The sequence below is a fragment of the Martes martes genome, assembly GCF_963455335.1.
Source record: "Martes martes genome assembly, chromosome: 11".
NCBI classification, from domain to species: domain Eukaryota; kingdom Metazoa; phylum Chordata; class Mammalia; order Carnivora; family Mustelidae; genus Martes; species Martes martes.
This window is the reverse complement of record NC_137899.1, coordinates 33669268-33696852: the sequence shown is the minus strand read 5'-3', so window position 1 is coordinate 33696852 and position 27585 is coordinate 33669268. Positions and strand designations below refer to the sequence as shown.

Genomic DNA, 27585 nt, shown 5'->3' with positions numbered 1-27585 from the left:
AAGTGTTGGGCTCTTTTTGCCTCCCCCTGTTTCCAGGTTGGGCTGTGGTTTTGGGGACTGTTATCTTCTCTCAGTTCTACTTTTTGAAATGAAAATTACCAGACTACTACTAATCTATGCTGTCCCATTCATTGTGATCCTCAGAACTCTTGAGTCCTACTCTGTGTGATGACTAGAGGTGGAACAGTGTTAGTCTTTAGCATAAGGAACAGTAGCCAGCACCATGACTTCAAGTGCTAACTCAAGTTAAACCGAGGAGTGTAATCTCCCCATACCCGAAAGCCTGGGGTTCTTGATCTTTTCTTCACCTTTCATGTACATGAGAGAAGAATTTGTCCTCTCTGATCCATTTTACTTATTTTCATGACCTTGACTGCCATCCAGACCTGAACATTCCTATGTTTGGAAGGTTATTGTGCTAGAATCGTTCACTTGCTGTGAGCTTGGTGGATGTTCTGAGCACTTCTCTCAGTCAGTAGCTGTGGGAAGTGAGTTCTGGGTAGGACTCGTAGATTCTGAGAACAGGAGCAGTTTACATTGTCCCCGTGCCATGGACTCTGTCCGGGTTGTAACCTTTGACTTTTAGGTTGGAAATGCACAAATGCAGAGACCTGGCTCTGAAATCTACTTCATTTTTTGACATAAGCCAAATTTGGTTAAGCATCCCTTTGATAAAAACTCAGCGGCTGCATCAAATAGAAAGAAATGTTCCATTATTCATGCTGTCTGGCGCAATTCCTGGTATAGAATTTAATGTGCAGAGGCTCCTAGTAGTTGTAATACCCTTGCCCCCTAATTCCTGGTCTGGTGTTTATATCATGTAGGTGTTGAATGATTTCAGAGGGTTGATACTGGAGTGATGGAGAAGGGGGTACACAGAGGAGGATGTGACCAGTCTGGACTCTACTGCATTGGAATCTACACCTGAGTCTGGCCCTGGTCAGGCAGAGGGAACTTTGGGAGTAGAAGAAACCTGGGCCATTCCCAGATCTGGGCACCAGAGCCGGACTTTGGAAGGGATTGAGGGCTTGGGTGTTTCTAAGGTAGAGAAGTACGGTATGGAATAGTGGACTGAATTGACTTTATAGTTTGACTTCTGACTTTAGAGCTGGAAGTCACTGCATGCTACTGAAAGTCATGCTCCAGGCCCCCTCTGGCATTCACACTGAAGTCTCTAACGCCTGCTTAATACCCTAAATTAAATTCCGTAACTTTCAGCTCTGTGTAGTTTTTCTAAATCAGCTGCAGGTTAAATTAAACCCAATAGGCATCTCAGATAGGCCCAGATATATTTGGATTCCTTAATGACATATGTTAGACTTAACTTATGAGTAGCTATGCATCTAACATTGGAAATCTCCAACGTTTCCAGTGTAACTGTCAGATTATTTATCTTGTTTATTTTTTAAAAGATTTTATTCATTTATTTGACAGAGAAAGAGAGACCAAGAGAGGGAACACAAGCAGGGGGCGGTGAGAGAGGGAGAAGCAGCTTCCCGCTGAGCAGGGAGCCCAGCACGGGGCTCAATCCTTGGACCCTGGGATCATGACCTGAGCCGAGGGCAGATGCTTAACGACTGAGCCACCCAGGAGCCCCTTTTATCTTGTTTATTTGAAGAGCTTGCTTTAGTGATCATGGTTTCATTGATTAATGAAAATTTTCTTGGTATTAAAAATTAGAAGAGAGGGGTGCCTGGGTGGCTCATTTGGTTAAAAGTCCAACTCCTGAACTCAGCTCAGGTCTTGATCTCAGGGTCGTGAGTTCAAGCCCCATACTGATGTGGAGCCTACTTAAAAAAAATTGGAAGAGATAGAAATACGTAATTTAACTCTGAATTATTGATCTTCTTCTTTCAGTGTTTACTCTGATGTCATGGAAATTTTCATTTTAGAAACCAGATAAACTTATGAGTAAAACTTTCCCTTTTATTTTGTAAGTGAGAAGATAATTAATAGAATTTCATGAAGCTGAAGTCATAATCCTGAGGAAAACATAGGCATGGGTTTTAAAGAGAATATGAAAGCATTTCTCTAATTTGTTTTGTGTTTTTATTTTGTAGGCTATAGGTTCCAGGCTCGCTGTAATTACCCAGAATATAGCAAATCTTGGGACAGGCATTATTATATCCTTAATCTATGGCTGGCAGTTAACACTTTTACTCTTAGCCATCGTACCCATCATTGCAATAGCGGGAGTTGTAGAAATGAAAATGTTGTCTGGACAAGCACTGAAAGATAAGAAAGAACTGGAAGGTGCTGGGAAGGTGAGTCAACCTAAATGTAAATGCTGATCTGAGAGAGTGAAATATTCTAATCAGTGTCGTTCTGTTACTTGCTGCTATTCACTATGCTCGGAGAATGTTTTTATACCCAGTCCTTAAAGCAGTCCGCTTGACCGGAGGAAGATTGGAAACTGAAGAAAAGGAGCCGATGAATTCTGAGGCTCACAGCCTGACAAGTGATTTTATTAGGCTTTCATTGTTTCAGACCATTGTCCGCACGCTCTTCCTCTCTGCCCTCTCTCCGCAACCCTTCCCTCTGTCCTTCTTTCCCTCAAGCAAGCTGAAATCCATTCCTTTATTGAGGAAAGCAGCCCCATTTTATTACGTGTGATGGGGGAGTGGGTGGTTAAAATATGGAAAAGTCCTAAAGGTATTTATTCTGTCAGGCTTAAATTATTAGCATTCTTTCCTTTTTATCATCCTCCTGCTGGCATCTTACTTCTGTTTCTTTACCTACTACAGGTAGTGCGGCTCCTACTACTACTTTTTCTTCTCTTTCTTCTTCTCTTCCTACATATTTGTTTATTTGTTGTTGTTGTTGTTTTGAAACGAATGCTTGTATGGCATTTACTGTGTTTCCTTGGCAATGCTTTACTCCTCATTGTGACCCTAAGAAGTTGGCTTTATTATTTGTTCCTTTTTCAGCTGAAGCTGAGGCACAGGTGGGTCATAGCCAGGATCCAAAATTGTGCCTCTGTGAAGAAGCAGAGAGGTCTGCTGATGGCCAAACAAATCTGATAGCACATGGTTTGTATCATTGCAGAAATAGAAGTGGTCAGAGCATGACTGACCCCCCAAACTGGGTAGGGATACATCTATTAGTAGACCCTTCAGGGTTCCTAAGAGTCAGGGCAGGGACCCAGAAAGATCCAGTGGCTCTGGCTCTCTAGGCCATGTGTCTGAGGTACTTTGTTTCGGGACCAGGCACCGCACCAGAGAATAATGAATGACGTAGTGGGTACTTCTTCATGGAGGTTAATCACCACTGACACTTTATCCTCTACCTCCCAGCCATCTCCTCAGACTTTTTATCCTGTTTCCTTAGGATTCCTTCACGAATTCCATTGGACTAGTTTTAGTGTTTCCTAACTAGTGTCTATGGGATAAAGGTCTCATGTGGGGCTCCCCTTCAGGCCATTGGAGGCCCAGTCCCAAGCATCAGCAGAACCAGGCTGACCCACCAGCATCTGGTTGTGGGCTGGCCCCTGTCACGTTGGCCCCTGTCAGGGGACATGGTCTGTGAACAATCACCTCATTTAATACTCCACTGTCTTGTTTTTTCTTTCTGTGGTGTTGACTTTTCATGTGAGAGGATGGAAAAATCTAGGACAAAATGTGTAGAAAGAAAACGTGTTAGTATTTAGGAATATCGTCATTTCCTGAGGTGTTCCAAATGTCCCAGAAAGGAGCCTTACATTGTTTAGAGGAAGGTGATCAGGATCCTCAATTATAAGGTAATTTGTTAGACATCACAGGTTAGCACTTCTAAAGTGGATCCCAAGATTCCTTGGGATCCCAAGGAAACTCAGATTTAAGACTCTTGGAGATCTGTCCCGGGGGCAAGGAAGGGGGGCAGGTAGACATGGATATGTGTGAATGTGGTAGGTTCACTGAGCAGAGGTTGAGAAGTGAGATACATGCTCTGATTCAGGGGTGTTTCATGAGACTGGCAAGAACAGGTAGGGAAAGTGGTGTTTTCAAGAACATCTGGTCTGTGTAGTTTTGAAAATCAACTCCCAAAGCTCCTCATTCCCAGGTTACCATTTGCTGAATATTTAATATATGTCAGGCATCATGCAAGGAGCTCTGCATGCATTTTCTTCTTTGATACTCAATCACTTTTTGGAATTCTTCTTATTAGTTGATAAAACCCAAGGTTTATAGAAGTCGGGTAACTTCCCCAAATCACAGGGCAATAGTTCTAACTGATCTCCCTGCTCCCACTCCTTCCCTTCTTGTCCACCCACCTTCTACATTCTTCTCACAAAAGCCACACTGATCGCTTACAAACACAAGAACACACTAACCAGTTACCAACTTAAAACCCTCTGGTGGATTCTGATCACACTGGGAAGAGATCATCTTTTTATCTTAGTTGATAAGACTCTGCATGATCCCCTCCCCCCCAACATCTTCTCTGAGTGAGTCTTTCATGACTCTCTCCCATGCCCACCCCATTCTGGCCTCATGGGCTGCCTTTCAGTTCCTGGAACATTCCAAGCTGGCTCCCTCTGATCTTCCCATGCCTGGTTCCTTTATATTATTCAGATCTCAGCATTATTACCTCTTTGGTGAGGTCTTTCCTGACCCTTGAATTAATTTATGATACTTCTCAGCACTTGCTGTTTGTCTGCTATTTCTTTTTTTATTGACTAGTGGACTGTCTTCCCTACTAAGGCATAAGCTCCATGGGGACCAGCACTGTGTCTGTTGGTTTGCCCTTACAGAGACAGAGCAGGGCCAGGATTCCAGAGCAAGACCGTGTTGGGGGAAGCCTGCTCATAACCTCTACCCTGCCTGAGCTCTGTAGATTTCTGTCACATTATTATTGACTAGTGAACATCTTGATAAAATAGATGCTTTTTCCTTTTCAGAAATAAAAGCCATAATCAAACCTCAGTTTATATATATGTGTATATATATATATATATATATATATATATATATATATTGCTTTCTTCAAAATTATTTTGTTCATGGTGGCTACTGAAGGAAACTCAGTGCTATTTACCCTTCTCATATTAGGGTTCTCTTTTCTTGGAGTGCCTGGATGGCTCAGTCTGTAGCATCTGAGTCTTGGTTTCCACTCAAGTGGTGATCTCATGGGTTGTGATCTCATGGGTTGTGAGGAAGATCCCCAAGTTGGGCTCTGTATTGGCTGAGGAGTCTGCCTACGATTCTCCCTGTCCCTCTGCCCTACCCCTGCTCATTCACTCTCTCTCTCTCTCTCCCTCAAATAAATAAATAAACTTTGAAAAAAGGTTCTCTCTCTTCATAGTGGTTTCCTGAGTTTCTATTTAAAACTCTTGGAGAAAACGAAGCTGTGAGGATGCGGAGTACTCATTAAGCCTTTTCTTAATTGCTTCATCATGAGGCAAGATGAAGATGGTTGTGAAGTGATTACTTTATGGTTTTACTCACTATGTGAGGTCTGTGACTCATAAACTCACTTGTATTGGGCTGTTTACACCCTCTACGAAGTGACCACATTTACAGACCATTTGGTTTTTAAAAAACAAACAAAACACACCTGATTCTTAGAAACCACATTGAAATTTACAGTCGAATCTGTTTTCAGCAGACATTTTTATAAATTGTTGAATTTCCTTACTAATGTGAAGAACCTTTCCGCTTGTTTGGAGCATTATCATTGAAAATAGTTCTAACATGGGTCTGAACAAAGGTGTGCAGATTTGGCTAGAGGTGACTTTGTTCTTCTAATTTTTTGTTTTCTGCACTTTGAGGATTTTCTAAAATAAATGTATATTATTTTCATAGTGTGTACAGATTTTTTAAAAATTATATTTATTTATTTGACAGAGCACAAGTAGGCAGAGTAGCAGACAGAGGGAGAGGGAGAAGCAGGCTCCCTCCTGAGTAAGGAGCCTGACACGGGGCTCAATCCCAGGACCCTGGGATCATGACCTGAGCCGAAGGCAGTTGTTTAACCGACTGAGCCACCCAGGTGCCCCGTGTGTACAGATTTTTATAAAATATTTTAACATGAATTGAATCTGGACATTTTCCTATCTTTGTCAATAGTTTAAGGTAAACATAGTTCAATATTCTTGGCCTAATTGGGTCAGAGAATAATATTTTTAACTTTATTTTTTTTTAAGATTTTATTTATTTATTTGACAGAGATCACAAGCAGGCAGAGAGGCAGGCAGAGAGAGAGGGAAGCAGGCTCCCCGCAGAGCAGAGAGCCCGATGCAGGGCTCGATCCCAGGACCCTGAGATCATGACCTGAGCCGAAGGCAGAGACTTAACCCACTGAGCCACCCAGGCGCCCCTTAACTTTATTTTTTAAATAAGTTTTTGTTTTTAAGTATATGGTCTTATTGTTTTTCTTCTAATAGCTCTTTGAATTACTCTTTAAAAACTGATTTATGTTGTATCAAATATTTGCATTTCACTTTGAAATTAGGTAATTGGTATAGGATTTAGTAAGAAGTAAGTAAGGTTTCATGTTTATGATTTTTGAGCTGTTAATCATTCAACTGTAAATGAATGTGTCTATATTGGGATCACTTTCTGACCATGGGGCACTTGGATGGCTCAGTCTGTTAAAGCATCTGGCTCTTGATTTCAGCTCTGATCTTGATCTCAGGGTCGTGAGATTGAGCCCAATGTCAGGCTCCACTCTGGGCAGGGAGCCTGCTTAAGATTCTCTCTCTCTCTCTCCCTCTGCCCCTCTCCTGGCTCTTTAAAAAAAAAAAAAAAAAAAAATCTGTTCTGACCAGTGTACAGGCCAGAGAAAGGAAGAACATCTTCATAGAAGAATAATTTCCCTTACTCACTGATTAATAATTTAGATTTACAGAGTTAAAAGCTATTTTTCTTAGAATTACAGAGTTAAAAGGGACTTCAAGACCCTCTTGTCCATTCCCCTCATTTTACGTATGAGGAGACCAAGACACAGAGAGAGATTTCAAAGTCTCATGGCTGATACAGGCTGAAATCTCATTTTGTGCACTGGAATTTTTCAGGTTTTCCACAGCCCTTTACCTAGACTCTAAAAGGATATATTTGTCCTAATTACAAAGACTGGTTGGAAGTTGCATTCAATTAAAAAAATAACTGAATGGGAGAAACTTTCTGGAAAACAAATGGATAACATGTGCCATATTCCTTAAAAATTTGTTTATTCCCTTTGACCTAGTAATTTCACCTTTAAGAACTTCTCTCAAGAAAATAGTTTACCTTGGACAAAGGTTTATGTGTAAGGATGTTTATCACAGCATTGTTTTTATGTATTTTTTAAGATTTTATTTATTTATTTATTTATTTATTTATTTATTTGACAGAGAGAGACACAGTGAGAGAGGGAACACAAGCAGGGGGAGTGGGAGAGAGAGAAGCACACTTCCCACCAGGCAGGGAGCCTGATGCAGGGCTTGATCCCAGGACCCTGGGATCATGAACTGAGCCAAAGGCAGACGCTTAACAACTGAACCACCCAGGCTCCCCACACAGCATTGTTTTTAATAGGAAGAGAATGGAAAAACTTGTTCAACCATAAAGGAATGCTTAACTGGCTGGGATATTATGTGGCCCATTAAAAATCTCATTATTAAAGTGTATTTAATGACCTTGGAAAATGCTCTTGATATTTGTTAAGGTAAAAAAATAATGATGCAAAAGCCAAAAAAAGAAATTGGTCCCAATTTTCCTAAGTACTTACAGGCTTAGAAAAAAACAATGTATAAGCTAATATGTAAAATACAAGTATGTGGAGATTTTTACTCACTTTTTTATCTTTTCAGTATTTTCCAAATATTCCTCAGTTGTCATGAATGATAATTATAATGAGAAAAATATGAACATCACATTTAAAATATATGTAAAATAATCATAAACCTAAAATGTGACCATCATAGAAGAAAGAACACTGCAATAGTTGTAAAATACTGAGTTCTCGGGGGAATTCTGCCCCTATAAAGAAAGCTCTGGCTTTAGCTAAGTGTCCTCATCTGTTTAAGCCTTAGCTTCTCTATATAAAGAGGAGACTGAATCAGCCAATCTTCCTTCCAGATCTAAAATTTGATTTAGTATTTTTTCATAGGGAAGAAGCTCATGGGTCATAATAAATAATTCATAATAATAAAACTAATTTTATTAATCTTTTTTATGGCATTCACACTGATCACCACTGTTCATTCACCTTTGGGCCTGGGGCTCTTTTTTACAGATTGCTACTGAAGCAATCGAAAACTTCCGAACTGTTGTTTCTTTGACCCGGGAACAGAAATTTGAATACATGTATGCACAGAGTTTGCAAGTCCCATACAGGTAATAACCACTGAAGAGTGGGAGGGGAGTGTGGGGAGGTTTATTTTGTTTTTAGAAAGATTACTTTGGCCAGAAGGTAGGGAACAAGTGGAGAAGTTCTAGAAGGGAACCAGCTGGGAAGCACTTGTAATTATCCAGGAGACAAATCACAGGACCCTGACCTCTCAGAAGTAGATCCTGTAACAGTGGGTAACTGATGGGAAGCAGAGGGGGAGAACAGATAGAGAATGACTCTCTGATGTCAGGTTTGGGTAATGACCCTATTATTTGCTCTCAGTGGGGATGAGTTCTCTATAGAACATGAAATTTGATGTATCTGTGGGACCTGGGTAGAGGTGGTGATGCTTCCTGAATATGCCTTTCCCTCCTCTCTTGAGACTTTTCTAGTGGAGAACTTTCATATTTCCTTTAATGCACTTATCCAGCAACGGTTCTAAACAGTCAGCCCAAACTCTCTGAGTCTCTTACACAGTAAAAGGAGAGAGTTGGACTTGATTGATGGGTTTTCAAACTTTTTTTTAAATAAGTCTTTTTTTCTGAAGATCTTTTCGTTTGAACTCCCAATATATGAAACAGATGGAAATAGAGTTGACCTGTTTGAGGCCGAGGTAGGAGGCCCACTGGGCTGCCCACTCACCAGCCTGTGCTTACCTCCACATCACCTGGGTCACGGGGCTCAGAAAATCCACCAACATTTACGCCATTGTGATGCCTTCTCTCACTCCCCCAGAGAGTTCAGTGCTTCCTCCTTTCTTCCCCTAACATGTTTTTTATAGGGTAACTTCATTGCGTGCTTTTTATATGGTACCTTCATTGCATAATTGAATCAATAGTCAACTTGACTGCTGGGTCCCCAAGGGCAAGAATATGACTGATTGTTCTGTGTCACCCAGCATAGTCCCTGCAACTTGTAGGTGTTGGGTAAATGTGTGTTGAATGAATGTTGACTCTAGAGTGCATATATTTTGTACGTCCAAAAGTGGAGGGAAAGGGCAGGAACTTCCATTTATAAATCCCTAACAGACTCTTCATGTTTTCCTTGGCTTATTTTAACTTTACCTCAATACTTTTAGGTATAGTTAATCCTCCATTAGGCAGTTTCCTAAATTTTCACAAGTAGAAAAGTGAGGACCAATCTTACCTTTTTGGAAACTGAACCCATTTTTATCTGTCATGCCCCATGGCTGATCTAGCAAAGGTTATGTTTTAGGGACTGAGCAATGAAAGTCAAGTAAGTTTCATAATGTCTTCTTTTCAGAAACTCTTTGAGGAAAGCACACATCTTTGGGATCTCATTTTCCATCACCCAGGCAATGATGTATTTTTCCTACGCTGGCTGTTTCCGGTTTGGTGCCTACCTGGTGGCCAACGGGTTCATGAAATTTCAGGATGTTCTGTTGTAAGTACTGGGTTAATATTGGCAATTGAACTCTAGAAATATAACTGAGGAAAACATACTTCATGCCTGGATAGAAAACCTTACTGGGAAGCTTCATGAAGAGATCCTGGTGATGATTCAGAAGGTGAAATTTTGCCCAAGTCTCTGTGTATTATTATCACAGAAGTACCCCCATTTCTTTTGGGGAATCAATGACTGTCCCTTCCCCAGTGCTGACTCATACATTGGCCTTTCTGAATCTGTGGCTCAGTGGGGGTAGTGATTCAATGAGGGGTTCCCAGGAGGTTTTGACATTTGGGAAGAAGCCTAACCCTGCACCAAGGGTTTAGATCCTTTTAAGGAAATTTCTGAACAGGGAAGCTAAAGTGCAAGTGTGGGACACTGAGCTCTGCAAGCCCTGGAAGTTTCTAGAATATATTTGCTTTCCTTGACACAAGAAGAGCTGAAGGTAAGAGCTGAAGAAATTCAGAAATGACAAAGGAAAAGCTAGACTGGGATTTGTGCTCCATTGCTATGAAGGCAGAAAATTGTTCCTCCATCAGGGAAAGTCAGACCTGAATTTAATTATACTTCTGAAACACTCAGATGTGCAGTTGAGTAGTGAAAAGTATGTATAATCTTTCTGGGCATCTAGATTTGGTGATGGGTGAGACTCTGCCCTTTGATAGAATACCATCATTAGTGGTAGGACAGTTTTACATTTAAACCAGAATCATCTAAACCTGGCTTATCTAAGGTGTTGATGTAATGGTTTCATTCTATTTAAACATTTGCTTGTCTATGCATTATGGCTTGCTCAGGATGACCTCAACAGAGGATTTAAAATTTCTCCCTAATATCTCTGTCTGACAAATGATATGCAGGAGCTATTTATGACTTGGACGAAAAGATCAAAACCAAGCATCATTGTCACTGGGGCTTCAATCAGATAATTATTTGATATATTGTTTCACTTCAAGGTAAGGCATCGAATTGATGGAAGTTGCTGACACATGGGCATTTAGATTGAGAAGATCAATCTTTCAAGTAAAGGAAAGGAAAGACCTGTCTGAAGAGTAGTCCATTTGTAAAAGATCTTATAAGAGTAAATAATGACAAGCTGGAGATTAACCATTTCTATAATTTTCTAGAGCCCAGAGGAGATGTGACGGTATTCTTCTGGGTGGGTTCCCAAGTACTGTGTTAGTTCCAGGCCCACTGTTTTTTTTTTTTTTTTTTAAAGATTTTATTTATTTATTTGACACAGAGAGACACATTTGACAGAGAGACAGAGAGAGAGAATACAAGCAGGGTGAGTGGGAGAGGGAGAAGCAGGCTTCCCGCCAAGCAGGGAGCCTGATGCGGGGCTGGATCCCAGGACCCTGGGATCATGACCTGAGCCGAAGGCAGATGCTTAACGACTGAGCCACCCAGGTGCCTCCAGGCCCACTGTTTAAAAAGGCATGTGGAAGTAGCCAAATTATGGAAACAGCCCAAGTTTCCAGTCCCTTGGCTGATGCATGGATAAAGAAGAGACATGTATATATAATAGAATATTACTCAGCCATAAAAAGAATGAAATATTGCTTTTGAATGACAAGGATGGAGCCAGAGAGTATGATGCTAAGCAAAGAAAAAAGTCAGAGGAAGACAAACACAATATGATTTCACTCACCTGTGGAATTTAAAAAATAAAACAGGTGAAAACAGGGGGGAAAAAGAAGAGAGGCAAATCAAGAAACAGACTTAACCACGGAGAACAAAATGGTGGTTAGCTGAGGGGAGGTGGGTGGGGGGATGGGTGAAGTAGACGGTGGGGATTAAGGAGCACACTTGTGATGAGCACTCGGTATTGTTCAGAAGTGTTGAATCAGTATATTCTCCGCTTGAGACTAATAGTACACTGTATGTTAATTACCTGGATTTTAAATGAAAACTTGGAAAGGAAAAAATAATTTAAAAATAAAATAATAAAAAGGCATATGGAGAAATGCGTCCAGAGAAGGGCAACTGGAGTGTCGAGAGGGAAAGGATTTACCAAAGAAATAAAGGGCCTTTTTGACAATATTCCAGTTAAGGGCTGGATTATGCAAAAGAATGGACATTTTTCTTCCATTTGAAAAAGAACTTTTTAACAGTAGACTTAATCAAACTTGCTACTTCCTAAAACGAAGGATGGAAGCCAACTTAGGGGAAGTTGCCCAGGGAACAAACTTTGAGAACTGGACTTGATATCCTGTAGAGTCCTTCCCAGCTTAAGCTGCTGTGATTCCCATGCCATAGGTTAAGCATGGGGATTGCATCTTGAGAGCAGCAGGAGACCTGTCTCTATAAGGAGCTCACTCTTTGCTGTACAGCTCCCATGTTTTCTAAGAACCCAAGGTAATTTCAGCACCACTGCCCAAATCTGTTATTTTTTTTAATAGCTGACGCCCAATGTTACATTAGTTTCAGGTGTGCAGCATAATGATTCAGCTTCTCTGTACATTATGCTATGCTCACCACTAGTTCAACTACTATCCCTTACCATACAAGGCTATTACAACATTATTGAACTGGATTCCCTATGCTGTACCTTTTATTCTCATGACTTATTCATTCCCTAACTGGAAGCCTGTCTCTCCCACTCCCCTTCACCCATTTTGCTCCCCACCTCTCACCCACTGCCCCTCTGGCAACCATCAGTTTGTTCTCTGCTTTATAGGTCTGATTCTGCTCTTTGTTTATCCATTCGTATTTTTAGATTCCACGTAAGTGAAATCATATGGCACTTGTCTTTTTCAATCTGACTTATTCCACTTAGTTTAATATCCTCTCGGTCTGTCAATGTTGTCTCAAATGCCTACACCCGTTATTGATTGCCACAGTCACACTGCTTAACAACCAGCCGCTAAGCCCCAGTGACACGGAATAATAAGCATTGGTATTTGCGCTCAAGTCTGTCGGTCAGCTGGGCAGTTCTCCTGAGCCGGGGTAGACATAGCAGATCTCAGTTAGTCTCATCCATGTGTGCAGAAGACTACAAGCTAGTTGGCTGGAGTCCACACAGATTGCCTCCATCTGTGCCTTGTCCTCTAGCAGGCTAGCTGGGCTTGTGGTAGTGACAGAGAGAGAAGGTACACCAAGCCCCCTGAGTCATAGGCTTAGAACTGGCAACAGTCATTTCCACCACATCCTGTTGGTCAAAGCAAGTCACAGGGCAACTCGGATTCAAAGGCTACAAAAATGAATTCCCGTTCTTAAATGGAGGAGCTGCCAAGTCACATTACTAGAAGGCGAGGTGAGAGAAACAGATGAAAAATGGGGCTATTTTACAATGTATTACACTGACATGAACTATATGAGGACAAGTGTCTATTGGTTTTATTTTTTAACTTCTGTCTTTCACCTTTTGCGGCAATGCTCTGTGGTTGTAGAACGGGAAGCTGTATAGCATTATAATCCAAACTCTGCACATGCTTCGTCTGTGTTTTTGCAGGGTATTCTCAGCTATTGTCTTTGGTGCCATGGCAGTGGGGCAGGTCAGTTCATTTGCTCCTGACTATGCCAAAGCCAAAGTATCAGCTGCCCACGTCATCATGATCATTGAAAAAACCCCTCTGATTGACAGCTACAGCACAGGAGGCCTCCAGCCGGTGAGTCTGATGTTTGGATGGTAAGATAGATTCCTAACTGATGAGTGGAAGTATTCTAAGAGGAAATTTAATAAAATCTGTGGGTTGTTTTTTTTTTTTTAATTTGCTGGGAATAAAAAGAAACTGTCTAGATCATGAGGTCATTTTAATAAATGCTAATCATTTATGTTAACATCCAGTACTTTTGTATAACAAGGCTACAAGGAGATAGACAGACTGCCCAATTTATAAGCAAATCCTGTTTACCAGGTTTTATTATATGTGGGTTAATGTATTCTTGGGGAACATGTCTGAGTTAGCATATTTGTGTTGCATTAACAATCCCTGCTATAAAACCCCTGACTCTTTTCGATCTTACTGATTGCATTCTGGGAGTAACAGCTGCAGCATCATTGTAATACAAGTTCACTGTCTTTGGACACCTGGTGGTAGAGGGGGGTTCTCTGTACTGTGAGTTTTCAGGATTGCCATAATCACCTTTATTGTCACTGCTCTGATTTTAGAATACGTTGGAAGGAAACGTGACATTTAATGAAGTCGTGTTCAACTATCCCACTCGACCAGACATCCCCGTGCTGCAGGGGCTGAGCCTCGAGGTGAAGAAGGGCCAGACGCTGGCGCTGGTGGGCAGCAGCGGCTGTGGCAAGAGCACGGTGGTCCAGCTCCTTGAGCGGTTTTATGACCCCTTGGCTGGTACAGTGGTGAGCACACTTTCTTGCTTTCTTTCTCACCTCCTCACTTTAACTTTTTTATCATCTAAATGCCTGCACGTATGTAACTCTTTTTTTCCAACCCTTGAATAACAGTCTCCCTGAAAGTCTTACATCCTACGTATGGGCTCCAAACCGTGGCTGCTTTCCCAGGCTGCTTCTCCGGGCTCTCTCTCAAACTGCCCCGCCACCCTCCTTCGTGAGCGACCTTTTTATCACCCTCCCCCTTCCCCTGGCTAGGCTTCCACTTACACGGGAAGATCTAGCAAAGAACTTAAGTAGCCGGAAAGATAGAGGAGGGGGAGAGGTGCCCAGAGAGACAGTAAGGTGGGAACCAAGGATGGGGTATGTTTCAAGAAGGAGAAAGTAGAGTCCGCAATGACAGATCCTGTGGACAGGTAGGAAGATGAAGACTGAAAAGACATGATAGGATTTGACAATGAATGGACTACTTGTGACATTTTTAAGTGTTCTTGGCGAAGGAGGGTTGTGGTGGGAGTGCACTTAGCTTGGCGGAGGCATGGTAAGAAGGGGAGGTGGAGACTGAGTGCAGACTCTCTAGAAGGTCAAAGGTGAAAGAAAGACGATTAAGAACAGCAGTGTGAGCGGGGAGGCAGAGTCCGGGGAGACGGTCAGGATGGGGAAAGCTGGAACATTTTTATGGCTGAGGATGAGATAAAATCATTGAGAGGGTATTGAAACACGTTCTGAGGAAAAAAAGAAAAGTGAGATCAACAACTTCGGGGACCAGATAAAGAATATAGAGGGATTCCCTTTTTCTCATGAACTAAAAGAATAAATGAAGGGTCACATTTATTCATTCAACATTCAACAAACATTTACTGAGTGCTTGTTAGACACTATCTTAGGTCCTGAGGATGAGATAGGAGTCATAAAGGGAGTGGTGAAATTTTAAATGACTACAAGAGAGAATAGGAAAGAATTAAATTAGGAAGGAATAGAATAAATTTTTATTATGTTAAGTAGTAATTATTGGTTGTACTCAGAGGTGCTATTAAAAATATTTAACAGTAAGGGCATCCAGGTAGCTGAGTTGGTTAAGTGTCCGACTCTTGATTTTGGTGCAGGTCATGATCTCAAGGTCATGAGATCAAGGCCTACATCAGGCTCCATGCTGGGTGGGAAATCAACTTAAGATTCTCTCTCTCTATCCCTCCCCCATCCCTCCCTTTCTTTAAAAACAAAAACAAAAACAAAAACAAAACTACTAGAATTTCATGGGCACTGACCGAACAGAATGGGTACCTGTTCCGTATAGTCTTATTGGTGCCTCAGCTCCATACGGACCCCACTTGCATTAAGGACGGTCGTGAAAGTAGAGCTTTCAGCCTGTAGCCCAGGGCCCTTTTTAAATTCAGTCACACTTAGCCATAAATATTTTTTTAATTGTATTCTACTCAGTCTGTTTCTTTCTTCTTCTTTTTTTTTTTTTGTTTTATTTATTTATTTGACAGAAATCACAAGTAGGCAGAGAGGCAGGCAGAGAGAGAGGAAGGGAAGCAGGCTCCCCGCCGAGCAGAGAGCCCGACATGGGGCTCGATCCCAAGACCCTGGGATCATGACCCAAGCCGAAGGCAGAGGCTTTAACCCACTGAGACACCCAGGCACCCCTACTCAATCTGTTTCTTAATAGCTACATGAACTTTGTCTCTTATTTTTACTTTCTTTTATATTTTCTGTGGATTCTGATTTTATGCTTCAATTTTGCTGTTAAAGTTTGAACAGGGAACTCTAAAGGAAGAGACAAAGGAAGCAATTATAGAAGGAAATGTTAGCTCTTAGACACTGATTATGACCCTTAACAGATGTTGAGTAAGCAGTGTATTAAATGTTGAGCTCTAATGAATTATATAGGTTATGATGTCTGCACTCAAAGACTTTACCTGAAGAGATGAGACATATACTTCCATGAGTTATATAAAAGAACATAGGTCTAGAGCTGGCTCTTAAGGGACCAGTAGAGCTGATTGCCTGAGGGTGAATGACTGAGCAGTCAAGATGTCATTTGATGCAAGAGACAAAGTGAGGGTTGCTGGAGGGATGGTGGGTGGGGGGATGGGGTAACTGGGTGATGGACATTAAGGAGGGCATGTGATGTAATGAGCACTGGGTATTATATAAGACTGATGAATCACTGACCTCTACCTCTGAAACCAGTAATACATTATATGTTAATTAATTGAATTTAAATTAAAAAAAATAATTAAAATAAAAACCTAAGCAAAAATTAGAAAAATAAATTTGAAGTGGAAAAAAAAAAAAGGATAATGTGAGCTGTGGCTGATAGGTGATTTGCTCCCAATGTCCATTTAGCTTATTTTGGCTGAAATAGCAGACTTAATGAGAGCTGTGATTCTTAAACTTTTAAATTACAATCCATTTAGGAAGAGCAAAAAAAAAAAACAAAAAAACAATCTCACGACCTCCCCACTGCACTCATAGTCACCTCTGTTAGTTTGGCTACTAAAGACAATCAGCCTAGGCCTTCCAGATTTCGCACAGTGCCTCTCCCTGGTAGAACCACAGTTACTTCCAGAACCAGAAGAGAGTCTGGGAAACAGTCGTCAGCCTTCCACTCCCTTCATATATGGAAAGGCAGAGAAGAATATGGAAATGAATGCCAAGTGCACAGGGCAATAACCATCTCAAGACAACACTGAAAACACAAGGAAAACAACGTGTCCTTGTCTATTGTAGGAACACTGTTATCGGCTCCTGTACATTTGTGCTAGGGCTTTGAAGTCCTGCCAAGTGATACACAGCAGCCAGAATTCTAGCGGAAGTGTCCTCAAGAAGCACGAACAAATGTGCCAGGTTTTGTTGATGCATATCAATTAGTAACCCTTAGTAACCCAGTCTGTAAGTGACTAGTAGTTAGTTCTCCTTGCCATGTAAACATGAGTGTGAATCCGGGCCTGATTGCTCGTAAGAACTGAAGAAGGACATGACCATGAGGTCCGGAAGTCCTCTTGACCGTCGGTGGGCCTTGAATGATGCCTTGAGTCATGGTGACCGGAGCTGCGGTTCTCAGAACAACTGAAGAACACAGCCAGCCTGGCTCATTCCATTCCGTCAGGAACTGGCCTATTAATTTTTACAATTTCCCCGATGATTTTGATGGCAGCCATCATCTGAGAACCACTGAACTGATAAATTTGAAAGGTGTAGGTTAACCTGTGGAGAGTCTTGAAAAATGAAGCTACCGAGTTGTACAGTGGGGGCATTCCCAGTTTTGTGGGGCCGGCGGGTTGTACGTTTTTAGGGACTCTACCTAAAAAAATACAAAATTATGAATGCAAAATTAGGTACAAAAGTGAATATTTACTTCTAATAAAACAAATCACAACAAAATAGTGAAACCTTAAAGATTCAAATCCCTTTTCTCATCTATTTATTTATTTGAGTGAGAGAGAGCATGTGCGCAAGAGAGAGACAATTTCGAGGAGTGGGAGAGGGAGAAGCAGACTCCGTGCTGAGCACTGGGGGTGCTTGGGGCTCCATCCCAGGACCCCGAGATCATGACCTGAACGGAGACAGACGCCTCACCGACTGAGCCCCCCAGGTGCCGCTCAGGTCCCTTTCCTCTATAGGCTGATACGTAAATACTCACGTGGAAGAGTTTCCTAACTGCAGCCTGGCCTCCCTCCCACCCCGAACACAGTTACGCCCCCAGCAATTACCTGCAGTTCGGGACTCTAGAAGCTGAGCTTCATTACCTTCACGGTTAAATCGCCTCTGGTCTAAGTCTTCCCCGACCTTTCCTTTCTCCCCTCTCCGGTCTAGCACACCCACCATCATCAGAAGCCTGTTGTCATAGTCTGGGTATTACTGGGTGGGCGCCTGAGCTAACATGGGGGCTTTCCTCTATGATGGAAGGCAGAGAGCATCTTTCAATTAAAGGGCACTTGTGTTACCAAAACCCAACTTATAGTGTAAAAATTCAACCCCAGGTCCCGTAGTTACTGTGTGATCTTGTGTTAATCACTTAACTTTGCTCATTTTTTTAATCTGTAAAATGGAGATTAAAACCACACCTACCCCAGGGGCGCCTAGGTGGCTCAGTCAATTGTGTGTCTCTCTTGGTTTCAGCTCAGGTCAGGATATCAGGGGTGGTGAGATAGAGCCCCCGCACCCCCCCCACTGCCTCCCCTAAGCACCCCTGGGTCGCTCAGCATGGAGTCCATTGGGTTTCTCTCTCATGCCCCTCCCCTCACTCACCGCACACTCACTCTCTCTTTCTAAAATAAATAAATCTTCAAAAACCCCCCACAAAAAACAGCTATCTCACTAGGGGGGTTGTGAAGATTAAAAAAGAGAATGCCTGAGACAGGCTTGTCACAGGACCTATAATGCAGTCAGTGCTCAATAATTTATATCTGTAATCATGATTTCAGAGTACATATAGCAGAATACTACGTATTTACCTTTTGATTATGCTAATGAAGACAGCAGTACATTTAACAATCTAAAATAAGACAGTCATTTAACCTGGTTTTACCTTATTATTACCAAGGCGTTGAATTTCCTGGTTAAGTTTTATTTAGGTCAGTATCTCTTGAGCAGTGTTTCCCAATCCCCCAAAGTTCCTTGGTCTTCCCTCAGACCATCACCCGTGCCTCAGCCAAAGAGCCTCTGCATTCGCCTCTTTTACATCTGGTTTCTAAACATGTTTTCTCTACAGAAAGGATGCTTCCATTAACAGAGGCTTTAAGAATTTGCAATTCCAGCGTATCATGTGGGGCTGAGGAGGACCAAGAGTGTTACTGTATTCAGCGTGATAAAGAAACTCATTAAAATTTGGTGGGATCATTGAAATTCGCCTAATGATATTAGTTAGGCAGTGTCTGTTTTCCTGCCAGCAGCACGGAGAAAAGCTTGGAGAAAATTAAGCTACTCCTTTCCTGAAATTTCCATTTCTCAAGTACAGTATTCCGTCTCACAAGATCTGCTGTTGTGCCACATTCTTGTATGGTTTTTATGCCTCTCTCTACCCTCTACTTCCCACTTCGCTTAACACTGTGAGGAAGCCTAGAACATAGATGCTGAAATAGTCTCCATGGCAACTGGGCTGGGTACTAAGAAGGTCATGACTGTGTTTCCTATCCCTACACTTGCCAGCTTCACAAACAGAAGCCATGTTCCTGCAGCGGAGATTGTACCTGCCAGCTGTCTCCCGGGGCACCCAGCCAGGCACATGAGATCCAGAGGGTGTATATAGCATGGTAGACACTCACTAGCACTACAGGAAAAGCCTGAAGCTGAGTCACTTGCTTCTCCAGAGGGAATGACTAGCTATCTCACTTGAATACCAGAGTGCTCTTGCAAAGTCGATCTTTGGTGCAGACATGTGTGCATCCGAGCAGGGCTGGAAGGAGCGCTCCCCAGGCGTCTGCAGGATAACCCAGGGAGCCAGGTCACCAGAGAGGAGACAGCTTCCGCTTCCCACTCCTTTGGGAAGATGTCTGCCCATCATTTCTTCCATCCAGCCTGTGTCCCTCCACTGTAGTTTCAATTACAGTGACATGGAGTTACCAGTCTCTGACGGTCTTGGGACACATACCCAGTGCCAAGCACTGTGCTGGGTGAGGTCTAGGCAGGATCTCGTGCAGTACCTAGTTCTAGGAGTTTAGGAATTATTATCATAATTCCCATTTTACCCACAAAGAAACGCTCAGAGAAATTAATTCATTTTTTCAAGATCAACAGCTACTTAGAGATCCAGCAGACACCTTCCCACACTTCTTTTCCATTTAACTGTTGCACCCTGCCCTTCCAAAACCTGATTCTGAGAAACCTGACCTGCAAACCTACTGTGTGCTCACAGTAGTTACTGATTTCCAGTCTAATCTCGGCTACTTTTCTTATGAAAAACTGATACATAAGAATAAGGGTGCCGATGAATTTTGTGGTATGAAACAGCATAAACTTAGTATCTTACAAATTCTGGAAGCGGATGTCTAGAATGGGTTTCAGCAAGCTAACATCGAAGTGTCACCGTGATGGCATTCCTTCTGCAGGCTCTAGGGGACCGTTTTCTTCTGCTAGCTCCTGGCCCCTCCCTCAGTCTTCAAAGCCAACAATGACTAATTGAGTCTCGGTCATATTGTCCCACTCTGATACTGTCCTGCCTCCCTCTTGAATAGTGAAGGACCCTCATGATTACATTGGGCCCACCTGGATCATCCAAGATCATCATCTTATTTTGAGATCAGCTGATGAGCAGCCTAGTACCTTAATTCCCTTTGCCATAGGATGTAACATTCAGAGGTTTCATGGATTAGACTATGGGTATCTTGGGAGTGGGTGGATTTTCCTGCTTATCACATGCATATGGGAAACCAGGGTTCAAACAGAAGGAATGTGACAGTTCATCAGAGTGCAAAACTATGACCTAGTTCAGTTAAATTTGACAGTCCAAACTCAACAACAACAAAAATGTCCCACGGTAACTTGGCAATTTTAGTGTATGGGATAAGGATACTGATTTTGCTAAATTAAAAATGTGCCGGTCATGAAGTTACCTATGAACTCTCATTTTCAGCTGATTGATGGCGAGGAGATAAAGAACCTGAATGTCCAGTGGCTCCGAGCCCACCTGGGCATTGTGTCCCAGGAGCCCATCCTGTTCGACTGCAGCATTGCGGAGAACATCGCCTACGGAGACAACAGCCGGGTCGTGTCACAGGAAGAGATCGTGCAGGCAGCCAAGGAGGCCAACATACACCCCTTCATCGAGACACTCCCTGATGTAAGTCCTTCTCCAAAATAGGAGCCTATGGCAGCCTCCCTGACCTGCACTTGGATTTCTAAAGGGCTGGTTTTCCAAAGGTGAAGAGAAAGGAGCAACCAAAATACACACGTGTATACAACGTCTTGCCACACTTCCTATCCCCATTTGATACTGTGTTTGCCTGATCACCCGGCTGGCTTCCCTGGTGAGAAAGCCTGACTGAGAAGGACATATATGGAGGAAGCCTTTCCCTCTGAGTCTTACTCAGTACAGCACCCACAGAAGCAGGCACAGCCCCTCCGCCCCCATTTCTTTCCCGACCTTCCTTCTGCCTCCTTGCTGCTCTCCCCCAAGCTGCAAACCTACCTCTGGGGAATCAGGCCAGGCTGGGGAACTGAACCCAGGTCAGAAAGAAGGCTCTCCCTGAATAGAGCTGAGCCCTTGGTGTGACTGTGTTACTATGTAATCTCTCACCATTGCACATTTCATGGCCCCCAGGCTCTGCTTAGAGGGCTGATTCTTGAAATCTTCCATGAGGCTCTCTGAGCTGTTGTCCATGGACGCCCTCTGAATTCTTCCTGGGAGGTTATATAAAAGGAACCTCTTGCCCTCTCTTAAGCCCCTTAGGTACTGCATTTTGAAGTCACCTTGACCTGGCTTGTCTATACCCCCTCCCATTATCCCTAGTTTCTTTATCATAAGGAAGCACCCCTCAAAAATAAAGCTCAGTAGCCTCAAACCAGCGGGAAAGGCAGTTTCTTTATGGGGGAAAAACAGCAATACCAGCTCTTTCCCAGACTTCCTTTTGTTGAGGGTCTTCCTGTGATATCTGCTGTCCCCACATCATAGACCCCCTGGGGGAGGAATTGTCCCTCTCCCCTTCATTTAAGCTTCTTGCCCAGCTGTGGATGATCAGTCTTTCCCAAGGCTAGAAAACTTGAGAGATACAGCTTCAATCCCCTTTACTGGTTACTGTCTTCCTTTAGGGTCACAGCCCTGCCTTACCTGCTACGGCAGGATCATAGGGTCTCAGTGCAGCCTGGAAACCCCTGCCCTCCCATGGGACACACAGCACTCCTGCCTCCTGAGGCGCTTGCGGCTCTGGGGTCCTGGGACTCCACCTGCTGGGGGAGATCTCAATCTGACTGACCTTGAACTAGGGCAACCAGATATAGCCAATAAAAATAGGCAATCCTATATGAATTTTTTAAATATGAACATGAATTTTTTAAAAAGATTTTATTTATTTATTTGACAGAGAGAGATCACAAGTAGAGAGGCAGGCAGAGAGAGAGGGGGAAGCAGGCTCCCTGCTGAGCAGAGAGCCCGATGTAGGGCTCTATCCCAGGACCCTGGGATCATGACCTGAGCCGAAGGCAGAGGCTTAACCCACTGAGCCATCCAGGCGCCCCACAGAACATGGATTTTTAAGTCAAACTCTGGGGGTCAGAATCAGAGCCCAGGGTTTGACTAAAATTCCAGCCTGGCAAGGAGCTGAAAATTATACTATTGTCTTCTAGGTTACACATGCTGTCACATCTTGTTCCTGCTCTCCTACATGTCCTACATGTCCTTTTAACTCCTGTCCCTATCATTCTATTGAGTAGTTAATGACAGTTATCTACTGTGGGACACAATATGTGAAGAACTTTGGGAGAACTCTAAAGTCACAAAAATTAAACCAGGAGACTTAGGTTAGCTTTAAGGTTAGATATCAAGATGGAATTCCTTAGCATCCATTAAGATTTTTGAAGTGTTAGAGATTTATAAAAACAGATACCAGAAGGTTAGCTAGCATCCCAAGAAATGCCTTCCCTTCCTGACTTCAATGCAGAGAGCACCACCTGCTGGTTGTAAATAAAATGAGTTTTATTTATTACATAGCCCATTTTAAGTCAGATTTCCTTCCTTGAACCAAACTTTGTCCCAAATATAATGAAACCAGAAGACTGGAAGAGACTAACATTGTAACAGTATTCTTTCTCATAAAGATATTGACTTGTTTATACTAAAACATAGCTTCTCAGACCTAAATGTCTATTTTCTTTTTTTTCATTGTTTTTAAAGATTTTTATTTATTTGAGAGAGAGAGAGAGAGACCGCACATGTGAGAATAGGAGCAGGAGCAGAGGGAGAGGGAGAAGCAGACTTCCCCCTGAACAGGTAGCCTGGGGCAGGGCTCCATCCCAGGACCCCAGGATCATAACTGAGATGAAGGCAGAGGCTTAACTGACTGAGCCACCCAGGTGCCCCCCAAATGTCTATTTTCAAGAAGAGAGATCAAATCTGCCATTGAGAGCTACATTTTTGGTGTATAATCCTCTCTGAGCCCATTCTTAGCTTTTGAACCAAAACATTTTTGTGTGTTTATGGAAGAGGTTATCCTATTTTCTGTGGACAAACTCCTTTTTAGGATTGCTAGTTCTGTGTCTCCTAATAACAAAACCCTCTTCACAGAAATACAACACCAGAGTAGGAGACAAAGGAACCCAGCTCTCGGGGGGCCAGAAGCAGCGCATTGCCATAGCTCGCGCCCTTGTTCGACAGCCTAACATTTTGCTTCTGGATGAAGCTACATCAGCTCTGGATACAGAAAGTGAAAAGGTATGAATTTATTTATTTGTTTGTTTATTTTTAAAGATTTTATTTATTTGACAGAGACAGCGAGAGAGGGCACACAAGCAGGGGGAGTGGGAGAGGGAGAACAGGTTTCCCACGAAACAGGGAGCCCTTGGTGGGGCTTGATCCCCGGACTCTGGGGTCAGGACCTAAGGCGAAGGCTGATACTTAATGACGGAGCCACCCAGGTGCCCTGAAAAGGTATGAATTTAAATCGGATTCATTACCCTTGTCCTGGTTGTCTTTAAATGCTTCTGTCTTCCATGGTAGAGAACAAAATTCAGCCAAGCTATGTTGTTACTTACATCAGCTTTCCGCAGAATGTGGATACCTTCTGCTGCTGTGATTCAAGAACCCTAAGACAAAATAGGGGACATTAGTCTTGTAGCACCCAGGCTCCAAAAAAATAACCCTGGATCACTTTGTATTGACCGAAGACACTTTGTTCAGGGGCCACTTTCCCATTTCCACCGGTGGCATCTCTCTGGCAACTGTATGAAGACGTGGGAGGTTAATACAGTATAAAAACTGACTCTACCTTAAGATAAATATTAGTAATCATTTTCAGTTTGAGAAAAAGTTGGCTCTTCAGGTATCTGAAAGACATTAATTCTGAGACATCCCCGATCTTTACGAAAATCCCCAAATTCAAGGAGGCTGTGTTCAGCCTGCGCTCGGTCTCCCTGGATTTGCTGTAGAGCTGGACGGACTGGAGGGCCACTCTGAAGGATGTTGTGTGGGTGGGCACACCAGTACATGTTTTCAAATGATGAATGCACAGACCGTATGTATTGTCATAACTCCGAGAATAGATGTCTTCTGCCTCAGAACTAATCCAGTCTAGGAGTCCCTTATCTTCTGAGATGACACATTCCTTGCTTTTTCAATTCTGTGGTATTTCACGGATACTGTCATTAAAGAAGGACCTCTTGTTAGAAGATTGTGAGCCTTATGATGGAGCAGGGAAGGAGAGGCCTGTTTTTATCAGAATTAATTTATGTGGTTATTGATCAGGTTGTCCAAGAAGCCCTGGACAAAGCAAGAGAAGGCCGCACCTGCATCGTGATCGCGCACCGCCTGTCCACCATCCAGAACGCAGACTTAATAGTGGTGTTTCAGAACGGCAAGGTCAAGGAGCACGGCACACATCAGCAGCTGCTGGCTCAGAAAGGCATCTACTTTTCCATGGTCAGTGTCCAGGCTGGAGCAAAGCGCTAGTGAACTGTGACCATAGCAGCTGTTAAATATTTTCTAATATTTGTGTAAAACATGGCATTTAATCAAAGTTAAAAGGCAAGCGCTTACTGGAAAAACTCTGTAAAAATTATTTAACATTTCCTACCGTAACCAAAGATCATTCCACCAAGTTCAGAGTCTGCAGACTTTAAGATTAAAGGAACCAGAAGAAACATTATCAAATGGATGAAAATACTGGTATTAATTGCATTCTAAAACTTATAAAATAATTCAAAGTAGATTTTGTTAATAAATTGTATAGTTTTTGTTTATTTGTAACTTACTGCCTTGCTGAAAGATGACAGAAGTGGCAAAAAGTTCTGAATGTTTGCATCAAGTGCTATAATAAAGCTAAACTTTTATATGACCAGAGTCATCTTGTCTAAAATGCTTGTAAATACATCATCTCCCAGTTGGAATACTAAAGATTATTTCTGCATTTAAAGAATAAAAAGACTGCTTTTAAAACTTGCATTAATTTTTGTGAGAATGGTTGAATAGTGTAAATAATTCCCATTGTACACGTCTTTTCACAGTGGGTCCTACGGAACCACCAGTCTTCATCCTTTGTGGACGTGATCCTGCTGGTTCTTGTATTTTCACATTGTGATGGCTCTCAAACCAACCACACACATCAGTACAGGATTCTAGGGGCTGGGGTGGGGCTCAGGATGTGAAATTGTGAAGTGTATGCTCTGATGTACTTCAAATATTTTGCCTTGCACTTATAAAGGGCTCTTACAGGATTTTAATATTTCTGCACTTTAAAAAATATAATAACTATTTCTCTGTTTTGATAGTGAATCATTTTCCCCAGGAATTGGTCTCTTCCAAAGCTAACCTTTCTGGTGGCAGATGTATGCAAGCATAATGAAAAAAGAAAATACCACAAAGAAGGATAATGTGGCCAAAAGAACAAAAAAAACCGAAAGCACTACAAACAAGATTGAAAGACACAATCTGGTAGTAGTATTTGCCATATTTATCTAAACAATTGATATCCTTACGGTCCAAAGAATTTTAAAAGAAAAAAAAATGCTATCACCTCCAAAGAAAAATGGGCAAAGAACATGATCAGGTAATTCCCAAAGAAGAAATACATTAGAAAAAAAAGAAGTGCGCAATCTCAATAATGAAAGAAATGTAGATTAAAAGAAAGTACTTTGGAGGAGTAATAGCAGCCTCATGGTGAAATAAGATGTCTCTTGCTTTTGTCCTCCCCCCTTAACAACAATAATTTATCATCCATCAACAGACAGAAATGCCTCTGGGGGAGCTGTGGGATCCAGCGCCATAAGCCAAGGGTCCTGAGAAAAGTCTCACCCACCTGTGTGTTGGGTAACAGGCATATAGACCTTGGTCCTGCATATGGACCCTAGGCCCTCTCAGCCACAGGCCTAGAAAACACTGTTAGACCATAACCCATGGATGAGAGAGCCTTTGTAGAAGTCCAGGAGTCCAGAGGAGAAGTTCCAGGAAAAAAAAAAAATTAAAGCAAAAAATACTAATTTAATGCATTGGAGAGGGTAAGAGGAACAGTTCGACTTGACTTGTACCACTCCTCTCCCAAGGCAACACAGCTGAGGGCCCAAGAGAGATCTTAGATCTTTCTCTTTTGGAAGGAGGTGAAAGCATGAATGAGTACCTGGCTTCCCCAGCTGTGCAGAATGCTGCCGAAGAGGTGTGTTTTTCTCATCTGGAGTACTGAATCTTGAGCTGCATGACTTCAGAGGGTGGGGAGAAGAAACTGGGAGAGCAGCAGACAGGACCCTCAGAGGGCACTGAAAAGATACAGATCCTACCAACTGTGTCATGGACTCTATTAAGAAATTTAGCTGCAAGCCATGGGGAATATGTTGCCTTTAGCTCCCCCAACTGGCTCATGGAGTATCCCAGTGCTCAGTGTTCTTCACTCATACACACATAGCTCCTGCCCAGTCCTGGGACTGGTTCTTGTACAAGTTCGCGATGATGGTGGTAAGGGTAAGACCTGGCAGACAGCTAGTGGTGAGCACACACAGGAGGCTGGCTCCAGTCTGTGGGCCAAAAAGTGGTCACAAACATGAGCTTCACTGCTGCTTTTGGTAAAACAGAAGGAAGGCAGTCACTACATGGCCTGGTGTGGAGTCAAGAGAAAGCAGGTAAGCTTAAGATCTATGCCAATATGGGAAGCAAGAAGTGTGGATCAGTTGTATTCATAGAGGGTCTGATGAAACCTGCAAGTTACTAGCAGAGCTGATAGAAGGTATTTCTCTTCTGAAGCCAGTGAATAAAACCTGGAAGTGACTGCTACTTCACATGGGAAGACAGCAATGTGAAAGTTCATGGAACATGAAAAAATCAGGGAAGCATGACACCATCAGTGGATCACAGTAGTTTTCCAGTAACTGACTCTACAACATGGAGCTCTGTGATTTATCTGGTAAAGAATTCAAAATAGCTGTTTTAAGGAAACTTGATGAACTTCAAGATAACACAGAAAGAGAATTCAGCAAAACCAGGAAAATAATACACGAGCAAAATGAGAAGTTTCACAAAGAGAAAATTAAAAAAAAAAAAAAGAAAAACAATTTCTGGAACTGAAGAATACAATGAATGAAATGAAAAATGTAATAGAGATTATTAGCAGAAGAATAGATCAGTCAGAAGAGTCTGTGAGACAGGAGACAACAACTTTGGGATAATCTAGTCGAAGGAGAACAACAAAGAAAGAATGGAAAAGAGTGGGGAAAGCCTATGTAATCCGTGCGATACCATCAAAAGAAGCAGTTTCTGAATTATTGGAGTTACAGAAGGAGAACAGAAGGAGGGGGGGCAGAAAACCTACTGAAGGAAATAATGGCTAAGAATATCCCAAGCCTGGGAAGAAATTGGACATCCAAGTTCTCAAAGCTCGTGGGTCACCACATTAAATCAATTTAGGTTCCCTTCAACACACATTATAATTAAACTGTCAAAAATT

At 42.4% G+C, this 27585-nt stretch overlaps 1 protein-coding gene across 1 annotated transcript in view; it reads left to right on the top strand.

Annotated features, from left to right (window-relative positions):
- The window catches only part of ABCB1 (ATP binding cassette subfamily B member 1), a 107228-nt gene extending 82133 nt beyond the window's left edge, over window positions 1–25095 (top strand). The window contains exons 21-28 of the mRNA XM_080818360.1: window positions 2061–2264; window positions 8194–8294; window positions 9553–9693; window positions 13151–13307; window positions 13811–14008; window positions 20580–20786; window positions 23226–23372; window positions 24402–25095. Coding sequence (XP_080674486.1) covers window positions 2061–2264; window positions 8194–8294; window positions 9553–9693; window positions 13151–13307; window positions 13811–14008; window positions 20580–20786; window positions 23226–23372; window positions 24402–24605 — 1359 coding nt within the window. The 3' untranslated portion in view covers window positions 24606–25095. The remainder of the gene's footprint in view (window positions 1–2060; window positions 2265–8193; window positions 8295–9552; window positions 9694–13150; window positions 13308–13810; window positions 14009–20579; window positions 20787–23225; window positions 23373–24401) is intronic.
- The last annotated feature ends 2490 nt before the right edge of the window (window positions 25096–27585 follow it).